Here is a 15,617-nt window from a genome sequence, read left to right as displayed (position 1 = left end):
GATTCAAAAGAAAATCCATCCCAACTTCATACACAGCTTTGGTTTAAAATCCTATTTTGCTAATGATATGAGTAAAATCCCAAACCAACAGCCCTAGAAAGCTACATAATGGGTCTAACACTATGTATAGTCCTTCCATGATTCAAATGTGAGAGGATGAGTTGTTTGAAATTTCAATTTTATTTCATAATATATCTTTTCTTCCAAATGCAAGCCTACCAGTTTTAAGATCACCTGTATCTACTACTGCATGGGACTGGCTCATGAAAGCACTGGCTACTCTGCCTGTCTAGCTGGGGCACGCCACTGAGCACATACTGAAGAGAAGAGCCAGGACCCAGCCAGGGTTGTTACCTGATGAAGATGCCTGTCAGTGCTAAATGTATCTTTTGGTAAGGACACCAGCTTCCATAAAGAACAAGTAAAGAACAATCTTACACCTCAAAGATGAAGAATGCAATGTATCCAAAATGCAGTGCAACTGAGTTACAGAGACTGCCCAGTAAGCGTGAGGGTTGACACACCTGAAAGGTGGGATGCTATCCAGAGGGGCCTGGACAAGCTTGAGAAATGAGCCCATGTGAACCTCATGCGGTTTAACAAGACCAAGTGCTGGTGTTGCACCTGGCTCAGGACAACCCCAGTATCAATCCAGGCTGGGGGTGAACACAGAAAGCAGCCCTGCTGAGAAAGCTTTGGGGGTGCTGCTGGATGAGAGGCTGGACAGGACCCGGAGATGTGCACTTAGAGCCCGGACACCGCCCATGTGCCGGGCTGCCCCCAAAGCTCCGTGGGCAGCAGGGGAGGGAGGGGATTCTGCCCCTCTGCTCTGCTCAGGTGACACCCCCCAGAACACTGGATCCAGCTGTGTGGTCCTCAGCACAGGAAGGACATGGAGCTGTTGAGCAAGTCCAAAGGAGGGCCACAAAGATGGTTAGAGGATGGAGCACTTCTGCTATGAAAAAAGGCTGAGAGGATTGGGTTTGTTCAACCTGGAGAAGAAAAGGCTTTGGGGTGACCTAACTGCAGACTTCCAGTACCTGAAGGCACCTACAAGAAAGATGCAGAAACTTTTTTACAAGGGTACATAGGGACAGGAAAAGGAGGAATGGCTTTAAACTGAGAGTAGGTTTAGACTAGGTATCAGGAAGAAATTCTTTACAGTGAGAGTGGTAAGGCACTGGTAGAGTTTCCCCTAAAAAGCTGTGGATGCTCCACCCCTGGAAGTGCTCAAGGCCAGGCTGGATGGAGTTGCGAGCAACGTGGTCTAGTGGAAGGTGTCCCTGCCCACAGCAGAGGGATTGGGACTCGATGGTCTTTAAGGTCCCTTCTAACCCAAACCATTCTGTGATTCTACGACTGAACAACAATAATGGAAAAGATCTAAATTATGGATGCTTTACAGAAGTGAATAAATACTTATTTGTGACAAGAAGTTATTTCCAGAAATTATTTAGGAGTAGTCCTAATATACATTAACAAGGAAGAGAAAACAAACCTAGAACTTTCTCCCCTCCCCAAATTTCAACCTCCTCTGCTGTGGTGACTAACTGAATTGCCAGATTAGTACTTGTGCTAAGACTTTAAAGTATAACTTAAAAAAAAATCTGAAGGAGAAAATTCTAGTCTCAAACTGGACACTGTGTAACAGTCTCCATGCATCATCTTCAAAATCAGGTATGTCTGTTTCTCAGGGTAAATAGCACCACAATGAAAATCACAAATAGTAAACATGAGAAAAAATAAGCAGCATATAAGGAGAATATCCGCTCAACTTTCTAAATAACTTCTGCTGCTGATTACAGAAACCTGTTACCATAAATTAACGCCGGATTTATTGCTTTTGTCTATTCCTTGCTTTCCTTTAAATGTTAGGATACTTCCACATATGACATCAGCTAAAAAAGCCACGCAAAACCCCTCAACACTGCTTCTACTACCCATTCTTTTTGTAATTTCTTACTTTTAATGCAAATGACAATCCTATGTGCTCACATCATCAGGAATCATTAAAAGCAGTAGTGAGAATACTGACAGTCTTTCCACACCATGTGCTGGCTAATATAAAAAAGGTGATCATGGATAACTGGACAGCCAACTCTGGAGGTTCTTTCACAGGGATAAAAATCCTTACTTGGGCTAAGGTGTTTTGAAGATGGCCCATTAAAAACATTTCTGTAATTTTTTGGCAACTCCATTTACTGAAAAGTATTGCCACTATGCTAAGTAGCTTAAGAAATTAACTTTCAAATTAAAAAGGCCTCCAAAAGCATGGAAGAAAAACTTCTGAAAACAAAGCCTTACAGAATTTCTGCACTGGAAACCATTACAGTAATAAACCTACTGAAAAGTGATGGCTGTGAGACAGTGGCAGGATAGAAGCATGGATCAGCACTTAGAAAATCTTAAATTATTTTTAAAAATTGGTTTCAGTAGTGATTATAGTCCAATGCCAGCAACACACGCTGTCAATAAATCCATTTCTTGCACAGCAAGAAAAATGGTCAATACAATTTGCATTTTATTACATCTTGATTTGCCTATATTTAAAAGAAGAAAAAACCACAACAAAATACCTTTAAAGTAGAAAGAACCAACAAGGACAGCACATGGAAACAAGAAGATAACACACACACACACAGACGCTTCTCAAAACCACATTAGTCTTCTGTTTGCTTTTCTGCATGGCAGCAGAATGAGTTTTAATTTCTGTTTTCATTTGCTGATAGTCACCAGGCCAATACTTTCTCGAACAACAAAAACAGCCTTTGCCTTCTACAGACTACTCAGCATCTGGATTGAAAATTAATACAAATTAAGTTTCGTGCCAGTTTAGGCCAGGCCAGTCCAGACAGAAGCAGCTATCACTCCCAGTCACCCAGTTTTATACCAGACTACTGTCTTGCATGAAAGGCTACCAGCTACTTCTGACCCTTCCATCCTCCAGGTGAACCACAGCAGTGAATTCATTGTCCTGGACTGTTCCAGTGACTGGTGAAAAGATAAAGTTTTAGCACCTACTCCCCACAGACATAAAAGGTCAGAAATATAGAGTATACAGGGTTAAAATGTTCACTTCCTTTCCCTGTGGTAGTATTTGAAAACCACTGGTGAAGTACCGCACTTGAATTATTTTAGGTGTTAGGTTAGGTTTTTCTGGAGATAGAAAAAGGTCATGTTTTTCAACAGTCAATAACTATTACCAAGTCCCCTTCTCTAAAACAATGAGCCTGTCCATAAATTATTACTGCCTCAACTCAAAGGGAGACCTCCACACCCCTGTGACAAAACAAAACTCTACAACAAAGCTTATCTAACAGAAAAGTAACTTCTTCAAAAGCCAGTTAGATCACAGGGTGTCTATGTCCACAAGGTAGCAAGTGCTGAAATGGCCAATCACCACACCCAGGGGATTTAATTGTCAGCATTAGTTTTTGGTGAAAGTATAGTTTTTGAGCACTGCTAAGCAAAGGCCCCAAGAATTTACCAGAGTAGAGACACTAGTCCCATAGAGAGGAAAACCAATACACAACAGATGAAATCTTTGTTCACAACCTGAACACACAGATATGCTGGACTAGCTGACAAAATAAGACGTTATACTTAAAGGAATAGATTCAACTATTCTGGCAACTGTTTGGTCTAATTTATTAATGTTTACTGACAGGTTACAAAATAAGCTTAGATAGGAACTTAATCATATTAGCTTTTTTCTGAAGTGTTCAATAAATGAGCAACATGCAACTGGAAACTGGAGAAATGGCATTGCGTACAGAAGGACAAGGTGCCCTCACCTCACACAGACTGTGCATTTCTGGTACCTCTGTCACAAAAAGGAGAACAGGAGATGGAAGAAAGAGAAGGACAATCAAAGCAATAGGAGTCCTCCTATCTAGGGGACATTAAGCAGGATTTTGGGAAAAAAACCCCTAAACATGACGCATATAATAAAAATACATAAATGTCAATTATATAATTAATTTAAAACAAATTTTACACAACTTCCAGTTAAACAATCTTCTAAACCACATACTGGCCTAAAGAAAAGTATACCAGGATGGAAGATCATACATATAAATCTACTGTTTCTGATTCTCTCTCCTTGAGCATCAGCAGATTACTATACAGCAATTCCAAAGGAAGGCCCATGTTACTTCACATGTAGCAAGGCTTTTTTAGTATTATGTTGAGCAACCATGCACAGCTAATGCAAGAAACATCAGCTTAAGTGATTTTCACCCTCTTTTAGCATGGGCATTCTGGACCTGGTACACCAGGAACCATTTCAATCCCTCTTCAAACTTGCTGTACAGCTTCCCTCAACTGAAACCTCATTTCCCTGACTGCAAGACAGGAAAAACACGTGCTCATTTTTGTAAATACTAAGATCTGTTGTACTTTTTTATCTATAGAAGTTCAAGGCATCATGAATTTAGTTAAGTGCTATAAATGTGTCTATAAATAAAGTATTGGTGGGATGCTGCTGCCTGTGTTGTCCCTGTTCTTTGAATAGCAGGCGGTTTCTAGTCTTTACAATCTGCCATTTGCATTAAATTTATTTGCATTAAATGCATATGCATTAAATGCACATTGAGAAACAAAAAGCTGAACTGAACCATCATATTTCCAAACCTACTCATTGTCTAGAAGAAGATTTTTTAAAAGCCATATTAAAGCATATACAGAATGACACATGACAATCTTTTTTGAAGAGAAAGGAAACCTAGAAATGTATTAACAGCGTGCTCCTGAGTATTTCTGTATTTACCAATCTTTCCTATGTTAATAAGTAAAGATATCTGCTCATATAAGCACCAGCTAACATACAGCAGAGCACGATTACACCCGGCCACGTTAGAATGCAAAGTCTACGTTACTATTTGTGTGCAGTAACTCTATTAATTAAGATAATGAGTCAGGCACTGAGGTGTTCAAAACTGTACAGAGACTAAATAATGCCCACTGGGAATGAGAACCATGTGCCAGTCACATTCCCAGTTCCTTTCTCATTCTGCCCCTGCTCACATATGATCAAGTATCACAGACAAGTGAACTGTGCTTTTCATTCTACCTGGATGGACAAAACAAACAGTGTATGAACAGTAAAAACATATTCTTCAGTTGAGATTCATCTCTCTCACAGTTCAAGTTTATAATCCAAAAAATCTAGATCTGCTAAGACACAGAAAGAAATGACAAAGAAAGCCCAATATACATTTTTGGCTAGCATACAAAGCCCTTCACTCATTATCTTGGGGAGCTTTACAATCGACCCTGAATTACCAAGAGGGAATAAGAAAATAAGTCTTGGTCTCAGCAACTTGTCATTCAGAAGCTTGAGAAAATAAGTAGTCAACAAATATACTGCAAAGATGGTGACAATGATGAGCCTTACAACTGCATAGGAATTAAAATAATGGCCAAGTGACACTTTTTAATACCACAGCAATGTAGTGTAAAGACAGAACACACCACAATGAAACACATCTATTTACACCATTATAAACATCTACACTGATACATTTCCCACTTCATTTACAAGCTCCCCTAGTAGCTAAGATCCTTTCTAGTAGTTAGCTTCTCCCCATCAAAACTCAACCACTCTTACAGGAATTCACCAAAATACTTTTCCATGTAATTTGCAAGTTTTAATGATCTTCTTAATTTATGACAGTAGCATGAATGGCTCTGCCCAACAGACAAATGAGAACTCACTGAACTGTATACACAATAAATAGTCCTACCCACCTACCCTTAATGGTCATTTCACAGCAGGAAAAAAAGTAGAGCTGGATGAGTATTTTGTCCTCAAACATTATCTTTCAGTATCAAGACATGTTTAGAGGCTGAAATATAGAACTTTTCACTATACCATTTTACATTCAAACTACAACAAATGTTTTAAAGGCAATTTCAGGAAATCCGCGTAAACAGTGGATTTCCAAATCAAACAAAACTACTAATTCTGAGTTTCTGGATGAATGTGTGCGAGGGAGTGAATAATGATTTAATTGTCCCTTTTCACATTGCTGTGTCTTGCTGGTGGGCAAAGCAGAGATGAATGCAGAAGGAAAAAAGTCAACAGAATAATTCATCAAAACTGGCACACTTCATCGTATACCTTTAAAAAGAAACCACAGAACACAACAGCTGGCAGCCTTTGATTAAGCCTAAGGTCTCCTGACAATAAACCAGGCTACTGACACTTAACTGACATGCCAGCATTGACTGTTTGAGGGAAGAGACCTCTGGGAATTACAGAGATTTCTAAAAACAAGAAGAAGAGCCCAAAAACTCACAATAAGACTAGAAAATAAGACAGAAAAAAAAAGGGAATAGATGAGTATTTAAGACTGTAGCAAGCAAATATTTATTTACTTTAAATAAAACTGACTTCCTTAAAAGCATCGTCTCATATCTTGGCAAATACCAGGGCACTACTTCCACAGTCATTTTCCCTCAAATCTACCTGTCATGCCAAAATTACAATTTTGAATTGTAGAAAAACTTAAAACACTTTTTAGAAGTGACTACAAATAAGTGTGAAAAATACTATGTTTCTTAGTAATATTTACCTCATGTTCTTGGTTATCTTGTCCATCTTTGCCACTTTTTCCACTCTTGGCTGATTTTGCAGGTTCCTTAAAAAGAAAGTTTGCAGTTTCAGGTTTTTTTTAAAAAGGAGATTTAGAAAGATTTTCAAGTCAAGGAATCAGGCTTGTTTAGACACTTGCTAAAAGTAAGAAAAATGACAGAATAAAAATTATACTATTTAACTGGAAGATAATAATACCAAATTATTAGTCTCTACAAAGCCACTTTAGACATTTTTTATCTGTAGAAAGACTTTGGAATTTTATTTATACCTCAAAATGCACCTATAAAGATAAGTTTTCACATAGGTAAGCAGGCAGGGACAAAGAATGCAAGTGATCTGAACCACGTCTAAGAAATTACTTAGTTCTACTACATTGCTGTCTTTGGTTTTTTAGGTCAGAAATATTTAAATTTAGTTTAGCTTTGAAACTAGCATCAGTATAGTACACATTTTACACTTCATTATTTTGTCTGTTCCAGGGACTAGAAAGTCTAGCATTAGAATTTCTCAATTCAATTTTCAACAACTCAATTTTCTGCCTCACAGCATTGTACTTACCTTGAATCCTTCACCCCTTTTTGAGATTTGTGACTTTCAAAAAAGTGAAGGAAAGTTTCAATGCTTTTGACATCGAAAGTGCCAAGGGTATCGGGAAAACGTTAAAGCAAACAACCCCCACAAACCACAACACTCAACCTCCCTACACCTAATTTTAAAATGACGTTGACAAACTAAAAGCCAAACAGAAGCGGTCGAGAGGGACAGCAGCTGGCTGAGGCAGACAGAACACTTCACTGTTTCTGACTTCCACTCATGGCTAATTGCCTATCACACAAAATAAAGTGAAATCCAGCTAACTTCCTGCCGGATTTGCAAGTTTTCTGCGATCATTACTTGTGCAAGCCCCTTTCGTAGCCGCCAGACAAAACACTCCCTGGAGCCTAAGGCAAAGCGGGGCCAAAGCTAGGTTCATTCTATTGTCAGGAGAAGGAGCTCAAAGACTCCGAGGGGCGATTAGCGCCACTTGAATACTTACGGAGCTCCCACTGCAGCCAGAGCTACGCAGCAGCGAAACTTCCCAGGACGGGGCCCGGGCAAGTACCCGTGGGGACAGATCCCGCCACCTTGCCGTGGAAATAATCCCTTCCCCCTCCACACCGCCCCCGGGCTAGCCCCGAGCGAGACACCCCCCCCCCCCCCCGCTCCGCCTCAGCCAGCCCCGGCTGAAGACACGTTTCCCATCCCCTCCCTTCAGCACTCCCCCGCACGCCAAACCCACGGCCGCCCTCCACCGACTCCCTCCCTCCCTCCCTCCGACGGCTGCCGGCGAGACGGTACCAGGACCCCGCCTCGGCACCCCCGGACTAGGCCCCGCCGGGAGCTGCCCCCTCCCCGGCACCCCGGGGGAAGGCGGAGGTCGGCACAGGGCAGGGAGGGAGGGAGCTTCCCCTCACCCGGGGCTCCCCTCGCGCGGCTCTCCCGGCGCTGGGGAACGGGCGCCGCTGCCGCCCCCCACCCCAGGCCCGCCTCCCCGCGGGGCCTGCACCCCACAGCCTCCCCCTCCCCGCGGTGCTCAACCTCTCCCCATCCCCACGACTCACTTTCTCCTTCTTGTTTTTATTCGGCATGGCCGCGGAGGCGCAGCCCCCGCCGGCCCCGCTCCGCTCCTCGCCGCGCCCGCCCCGCGCTGCCGCTCCCCCGCTCCGCGGCGGCCTCGGCGCCCCCCCCCTTCCTCCCCCGCCCGCGGGGAGCGGGCCCTGCCCGCCCATTGGCTGCGCGGGTCACGTGGGCCACAGCTCGCGGCGCGTCACCCAGCGGGCGGGGCTGGCGGCGCCCCCGCCCCCCGGCCGCTCCGGCGCTCTCCCGGCGGCTCCTCCGCTCCGTCCGGCCGCCGGCCGCGCCTCGGGGTGTTCCCGCAGGCTGAGCGGGGCAGCGGGACGGGCTGAGGTGTCCTCGGGTCCCCGAGCCTCTGGCAGGCTCCTTCTCGCCGGTGGCAGCCCGTGGGAAGCGAGGGGTGCCTGCACCCGCTCCCTCAGCCGCTCTGGGGCGAGAGGCATGGGCTCCGCCGTGGGCGTCCGGGCGCCCGTCACTGCGGAGCGGAAACGTTAAGAGGGGAAAAAAAAAAAAAAAAAAAAAGATAAAACAATATAGGGCATACCTGAAGTTCGCTGGCCCTCTCGTGCAAATCCAATGTGTCCATCATAATTTTGAGGACTCCAAAATGCGCTTGCAGCGTGTGGATGAGGAAGGTGAGCTTTGCCAAGTTGCAGCCTGGTTTTGAAAGGATATCTTCTTGATTGCTTTTAAAAGCCTGAGTTCAGTTGTGCACGTTTTCATGATGCCCACCTGTACCAAAGATAATTTTTTCCAAAGAAATGACTTTTTAATGTCCCAAAACCAGAATGCAAAATTGAGAACAGTCTTAGACAAAAGGAGAAATGTGCAAACTCTTCATCTGCAAAATTTACAAACTGTATTTTTCCCATCGTCAGATTAAGCCACAAATTACCATTACCTGAGGAAAAAGTGCAGAGGACATTAGCACTCATAATAGCATCAAGATAGAAAATATTTTAAATTTAGATTGGACATACTTGTTAAATTCTAAGTGTATTGTACTGCTAAAGGATAGAAAAAATTAATATTTACAGTGTAAAAGTGAAATTGATCTCATTCCTTATCCAGCCCGTGAGTATCAAATCCAGCATGAGCAAGCAGATGCGCTCTCATTTTTGGGATATGGAATTCTAATAAACACTCGTCTGACGGGATAGTATCTAATGCTAGACCCTTGTATCAGCTTGTATCCATTATATTTGAACACTGCTTTTGCTGTGGCTTAAAAGACTAAGAAACTTCCCTTTTCCAGACACTGCAAAGAAATTTACTAGCTGTGGAGAGCTGCTTCTTCTTACTTCAGTCCTGTTCCTTTCCTGTTTCTTAAGTGCTAGGAAACAAATTATGCCTGCCTCTTATCCTTTCTCTCATCTTTTCTGGTTTGAGAGTTTAGAAATGAGGTGCAGTTATCACTATTGTGCCTCTGCTAAGAGCCAGTCATGAATGAGTTGCTGCTAATAAATGACATTTCTCACCAACAGAATAACGTGGATTTTTGAAATGCTAAGAGACAGCAAAGGAAAGAAATCTACCTCCATCTGTAGTCTGGAGTTTGATTAGTGTGTGAAAGGGTTTGTGTAGCTAAGGATAAACTGAAGAGCTTCCACTTCTTAGTTAGGTTACAGTTTTGTAGAAGCTTAAACTACTCTTAATTCCCAGCTGTTGTGCTCCTATCTCCCTCCCCTGCACTGATGCTGGTACTGTGAAGTTTAAACCTGTTTGTAGAATTGATCAGGTTGAAAACTGTCCTCCCAAAATGATGTGTTGCTGTGTTGGTTTAGTTTTGGTTTGGAGTTTGTTGTTTGGGTTTTTGGTTTTTGTTTGCCTTGAACTGGCACACCACCACCTGCTTCTGTAAACACCAGCATTGGCTGAAGGAAGGGGGTGGAAATATGTGGCGGGGGCGGGATGTGACCTCAACAGCCTAGATTTAGATCAGTTTAAGCAGCTTAATGAGTTTCTCATTGGCTCTTGGCCTCTTTTGTGCTGCTAGTGCTCATAGTTTTTCTAAATAGTGGAAAAACTCTGTCAATACCGTTCCTACCCAAGTAGTTCTGAATAGGAGCAGCAAAAATTGTCTGTCCTTATTTTGCAGTTAGTGGGAAACCTTGAATCAATATGTTGAACTGAATACAGGTTCAAAAGTTGGCACTGACTCAGTTAACATTTATGAGGTTTTCTTTGTGACCACAGATGTAGAAACTCTTGTGAAAACTTGACTCCCCCTCACCTCACTTTGCTGCAGTCTAATTCACCAGTAACAGAAAGCAATTGTGTTTTTCAAGGCCTGCTCTATTATATGAAATAATCAGTGGGTGGAGGAGGTTTACAAGAAAAATAGTTCCATCTGTATGCTCTAGTGTCTTCATAAAACATAAGATTAAGATAAGTGACTTATATGATGAAATCTTACCTTTACTACAATGGTATGGCACTGTGGGCCTGATTATTCTGCTATGGAGTAGAAATAACTATGTAAATAAGGTGATGTAATTTGAGTGTGAATATGACTATATTAATATTTGCATCAACTTCTGAACATTTTATGCAAACTAGGTGTTTTCAAAAACCAGAACATAGTCACACTGATTAGGTTATTGTTCTTATTAAAATGTCAAAAACGAATGCATGTAGCATAGTTTTCAATTTGCATTTTTTACTGTACTGATCAAATTCTCTAAATTTGCAAAAGTTAAATCACCAAATAATGTCAAGTATTGTGTAAAACACCTGGATAATATTTAATAGCTTGAAACTGGGCCAAGTGTCCTGTGTGTCAATGAAAGGAGATTATTTACACAATTAGTCCTTTCCAGCTGTATTGGATATTCTTGTCTGTTTGATTGCTTTTCGTTTGTTTTTGTTACTTGTTTTTTAATCCCTTAACAGTGGTTGAGCAGTCATGCTCTGGCTTGAGTTTACTGAACAGATCACTGTCACAGTGACAGGGATAACATCTTCCATCCCCAGTTGTATGACTTTATTGCTTCTTGTGCACTGTCTCTGGTTTAATTGGGTGGTATGCCAGTTCAGCTTGTTAAAATGGCAGAAAACTAACTGAGCAGTGTCGACAGGAGACAATGAGACCTTTTGCTAGGAAGCTGTTAATTTGGCTCAGCTGAAACTATGCAACAGCACTTGTGGACAAGGTTTTAGCAGCCAGTGAACTGTCATCATTATACATAATTGTCAGCCATTGTCAGGCTGTTTCTCAAAACATCTCTTCATTGACTGACGCTGACTTTTGTTTTCTGGCACACTGTGTCAGATATAGAGAACTGAAGCCTGAAGGACCAATGGCAATAAAGAGGCTGGAATAGATGGGTTGAAATAGAAACAGATTTTTTTTTCTCATGCTTGCATGGGCCAAAATACTACTTAAGGTAACTTTCCTGGCAAGAGTAGTGGAACTGGCAGATTATGTCTGAAGGAACTAACTAAGGGAACAAACTACTTAATCAGCACCTGCAATAGATTCTACTTCTATGCAATCTAACCTGAAAAGCTGCAAAACCAGTATACTCAACTTCACAAAAAAGTTTAAACATCTTTCAGGAACTTTCTCTACAAGCATGCGTTCATTCTGCTTACCCTGAATCACATTAAATAATTCTTGTGCTGCTCTCAATCTAAATTGTAAGGCTTTGATTCTCTTCAATTTATCTAAAATCCATTAGTGTTGGATGCCCTGCTGTCACAATTTGCAGTATTGTAAATGTTGCAAAACTGTTTATTCACAACTGTGTAAAAGTCAGACTCTCCTGAAGTAATCAGTAACAGGTCAAACTTGGAACTTCATGCATGTAAACAACATGATATTTTAGCCCTATATGTGACCACATAATTACAAATGGCAATTATTGGCATCACTTAACACAGAACCAGAGATGCATGTTCAGAACCACAATTAATCATATGTATGTGTAGTAGTGTCATATTGGATGCCTTCTAGCTGTAATATTGCTCTGTATTTTTGTAAAATTTGGACTAGAAAAAAATGTTCATGTATGATTAATTATGCAATCCAAATCTTAGCTTTAAGAACTGTGAAACTATTACATTGAAATACAGATTTCTCTGAGTTTTGTCTGTTCTAAATCCTTTTCCCTCTCTTCCTTACCTCTAAGTTCAAAAAAAAAATTGATAGGGCTTCATTTGAATGTAGTGAATATTATTAGTTATTTAGGCAATTATTGCATTATAGAAAAAGTTTGCTAGAAGATTTTTCCCTTTTTAAAAAAATTCAGGACTCCCTTTCCTTCAGGTAAGTAGTAAAACTCATGTTAACACTCTTCTCAGTAAGCTCCCAGAGGCTTTTGGCAAAATCAGAGGTCAGCTTGCTTGTCTTCTATTGGGGAGCAGCAGGAGATGCTCCAGGAGAAAGGGCTGGGAACAGAGCATGGCTACAGCAAATGCCCTGCCTCTCTTACCAGGGCATTGACCCACTGAGGTCAGGATGGTGATAATACCAGTCTGGGACAAGACAAGAATTCAGGCATCCACCCAAAAAATCCTCTCAAAAGTGGCAGGAGAAAGAGCCAAAGACCAGAATGGAGACAAGACTTCCTATAATACAGATCGGAGCCAAGGAGGCAAGGCAGGACAGAAGGCTGCTTATAACACAGGGTTAAGGCTCATGCAGGCTGCCAGGGCCGGAGAGAATGGTGCACCTGCAGTGTGAGACTGAGATCCACCTAGGAAGTTCAGTTAATAAATCATGTTTGAAGGAGATGTGGCTGGAAACAAATACAGCTCTGACAAAGTGGGCTAGGTTTGGGTGCCCAGGCCAGAATTTAAATAGAAGTCCTGGAGCACTTGGAAATGTTGTCACATATGGCTGGAAACAGGCCTGGTATTAGATGTTGCTGGTAACCATTGTCTGTCTTAATTAATACGTGGATTCTGGATTTCTGTTTGGGCCAACTTAATTTTAAAATGGACATGAAAAACATAAATAATGAGAATGGGACAACTCATGCAGAGTGTTACTAAGGCATTGGGCTGGTTTTAACTGGGATAGAGTTACGTTTCTTCATAGTAGCTTCTATGGGGCTAGATGTGCTTTGAATTTGTGATGAAAACAGTGCTAAGGACATAAGGATGTTTTTGTTATTGCTGAGCAGCGGTTACATAACCTCAAGACCTCTTCTCCTTCTCACACTGCCCCACCAATGAGGAGGCTGGGAGTACACAAGGGGTTGGGAGGGGACACAACTGGGACAGTGACCCCAGCTGACCCAAGGAATATTCCATACTGTACAGTGTCTTGCTCAGCAGTAAAACTGGATGGAGGTGTGTGGAGGTTGGCTGGGGCTGGCACTGCTTGGGGACTGGCTGGGCATCTGTTGGCTGGTGGTGAGCAATTGTTTTGTGGTTTTTTAATATTTTCTTCTTTTCTTGTTTGTGTATATTCCTTTAATTATTATTAAATTGTCTTTTTCTCAACCTCTGAAGTTTGCCATTTTTACCCTTTTGATTCTCACCCTTATTCCATTGGAGGTAAGTGAGCAGCTGTGTGACGCTGAGCTGCCTACTGGGGTTAAACCATGACAGGCATCTATACAGAGATTCAGAAATATTCTGGACAAATAATATATCACAAAAATATCTAATAATATCTAATGGTAGTTAAAACATTTTTATCTGCTTGTGGCCACAGTTACCACAGTGGTTAAGTATTAAAGTGACCTACATGGGGGAATTCAGATGATGATCAAAATAAAAGACAGGCTATTAAGCCGGATGAACCATTTGTCTTATCCAGAATGCCAATTCCTGTGAGAAGTGCCTGAATCTGTGTGCTGATACCCAAATTCCAGAGAGATGGGAATTACAAAAATAGTAACATTAAAACACTTTGTACAAATTGCTTGATATTCTTCTGCCTCAGAGAAGCAAATAAAAAGATCTTAAAAGCAAGACTTTGCTGTATGTCATGGAGTTGAATCTTTTCAGGAAAAACACCTCAAAGAGGTGCAGCTCTGTCTGTGACATTTATAAATTAGGATGTCTGCATTCACATTTCCACTATTTCTGTGGTTTTGTTTTTTGTCTTTATAATGAGTTAAGAGTTACTTGAAAATATAATAATCTGTTTAAAATTTATTGTCTGTGCCTAGAATTTAGCAGGTAGAAGGGACATACTTATTTTTGAGAGTTCATCTCTTTTTCATGTCCAAATTGAGTATTTTTATGGTGTGTTTTGGTGCAATTTATAGCAGTCTTTGTGCATTCCAGGTTTTTGCTGCATTAAGTACAATGTTCCCATACATGTACTAGCATCCCTTCTTCCCACTCGATATCAAAGGAAAGATTAATTTTGTATCAGATGAGTGAGACTGGTAACATAAAGGTGACTGCAGCTAAACTCCTACATTTTCATTTTTATCATATTTAAGTTGGTATTTATAGAATGAACGAAGAGATCCAATTAATTGTACCTCCTGTTGATGCCATACAGGATTTTCTCCTTCAGCACTTCATACCTTCTTTCCTGCCGTTTTTAGGATTTGTCATAGCTAATATAGCTGTATATTTTTATCTCAGTGTGGGAAGAGTTGAAAGACATACTGAGAAGGCGTACTCAGGACTTAACCCTGCAAGTACCATGAGTTTGTGGACTTATGAGGGTCCGTGTCTGCCTATGCTCAGAAATTTCCATATTTTGAGATGATGCATACGCTGAATTTCTGATTTTCAGGAGCAATCTGCGCTTCCTTGTCAGAATGTGAGGAGCAGCTTCCACCAGCAGAGCTTTTGGCTTGCTCCCCCTAGGGCAGGCTGCCTGCTGCTGCGCTGAGCAGGCTCTGCAGGGATCTTAAGAGAGCTCTGCAGGCCTTCCTCATCCTCTCTGCATGCATCGCACAGGCATTGCTTCTCTGCTGTGCTCACATCCTGGGATCGGGGCAGTTCTTACTTAGGAAGGATAAAATTTGGGTTTAAGTACCATTGCCTGGGTCTACACCGAAACCCCTCAGCCTGAAGCAGCCTCGCCAGGTCTGATTTAGTAGTCAGGGTAATTCCTGCAGTCGAGGTTCCCTGTCTTCAAAAGCTGTGATAGTCTAGAGGCCTCTGCCAGACCGATTCCCTCTTGGCACTTTAAAGTCTATCTTTGCATATGAGACAGCTGAACAATTTTGAAAGGTTCTTTAATAACAAAACTCTTTTTTGTTTGTCCAAGATAAAAGGAGAAATGCTTGCGGCACACCACTTATCTCCTACTATACCATGTTATCAAATAGACATGCTACAGGGTCATGCCAGGCAAAGGCTTGCAAGGATGATGGAGGATTGGACCAAGCATAGAGAGATTTTGTTCTCAAACCTTTTCCTAGAGCTATCTAGTCACTGAATGGCTTCTAGAATTTTTCTAAGAGCAAGCCTTGTTATTTTGATTCAGAGA

General features: G+C 41.7%; 1 protein-coding gene across 2 annotated transcripts in view; it reads right to left on the bottom strand.

Moving 5' to 3' along the window:
• The window catches only part of PPP2R5C (protein phosphatase 2 regulatory subunit B'gamma), a 76,981-nt gene extending 68,653 nt beyond the window's left edge, over positions 1-8,328 (bottom strand). Inside the window, exons 1-3 of one of the 2 annotated variants that reach the window (XM_066188823.1) lie at positions 7,635-7,733; positions 7,157-7,189; positions 6,576-6,641 (exon numbers count right to left, since the gene is read on the bottom strand). Coding sequence is in view for 1 of the 2 variants with exons in the window: in XM_066188821.1 (XP_066044918.1) it covers positions 6,576-6,641; positions 8,200-8,226 (93 nt within the window). In the remaining variant the exon portion in view is untranslated. Of the gene's footprint in view, positions 1-6,575; positions 6,642-7,156; positions 7,190-7,634; positions 7,734-8,199 lie in introns of those variants that run through there. The other variant, XM_066188821.1, reaches the window with a different exon arrangement.
• Positions 8,329-15,617: the final 7,289 nt, after the last annotated feature.

Source organism: Chamaea fasciata, unplaced genomic scaffold (genome assembly GCF_029207755.1).
Source record: "Chamaea fasciata isolate MVZ Bird 193981 ecotype frontalis unplaced genomic scaffold, bChaFas1.0.hap1 SCAF_7, whole genome shotgun sequence".
Taxonomy (NCBI): Eukaryota; Metazoa; Chordata; class Aves; order Passeriformes; family Sylviidae; genus Chamaea; species Chamaea fasciata.
The sequence above is the reverse complement of the archived record's forward strand: the minus strand, read 5'-3'. Positions and strand labels throughout refer to the sequence as shown.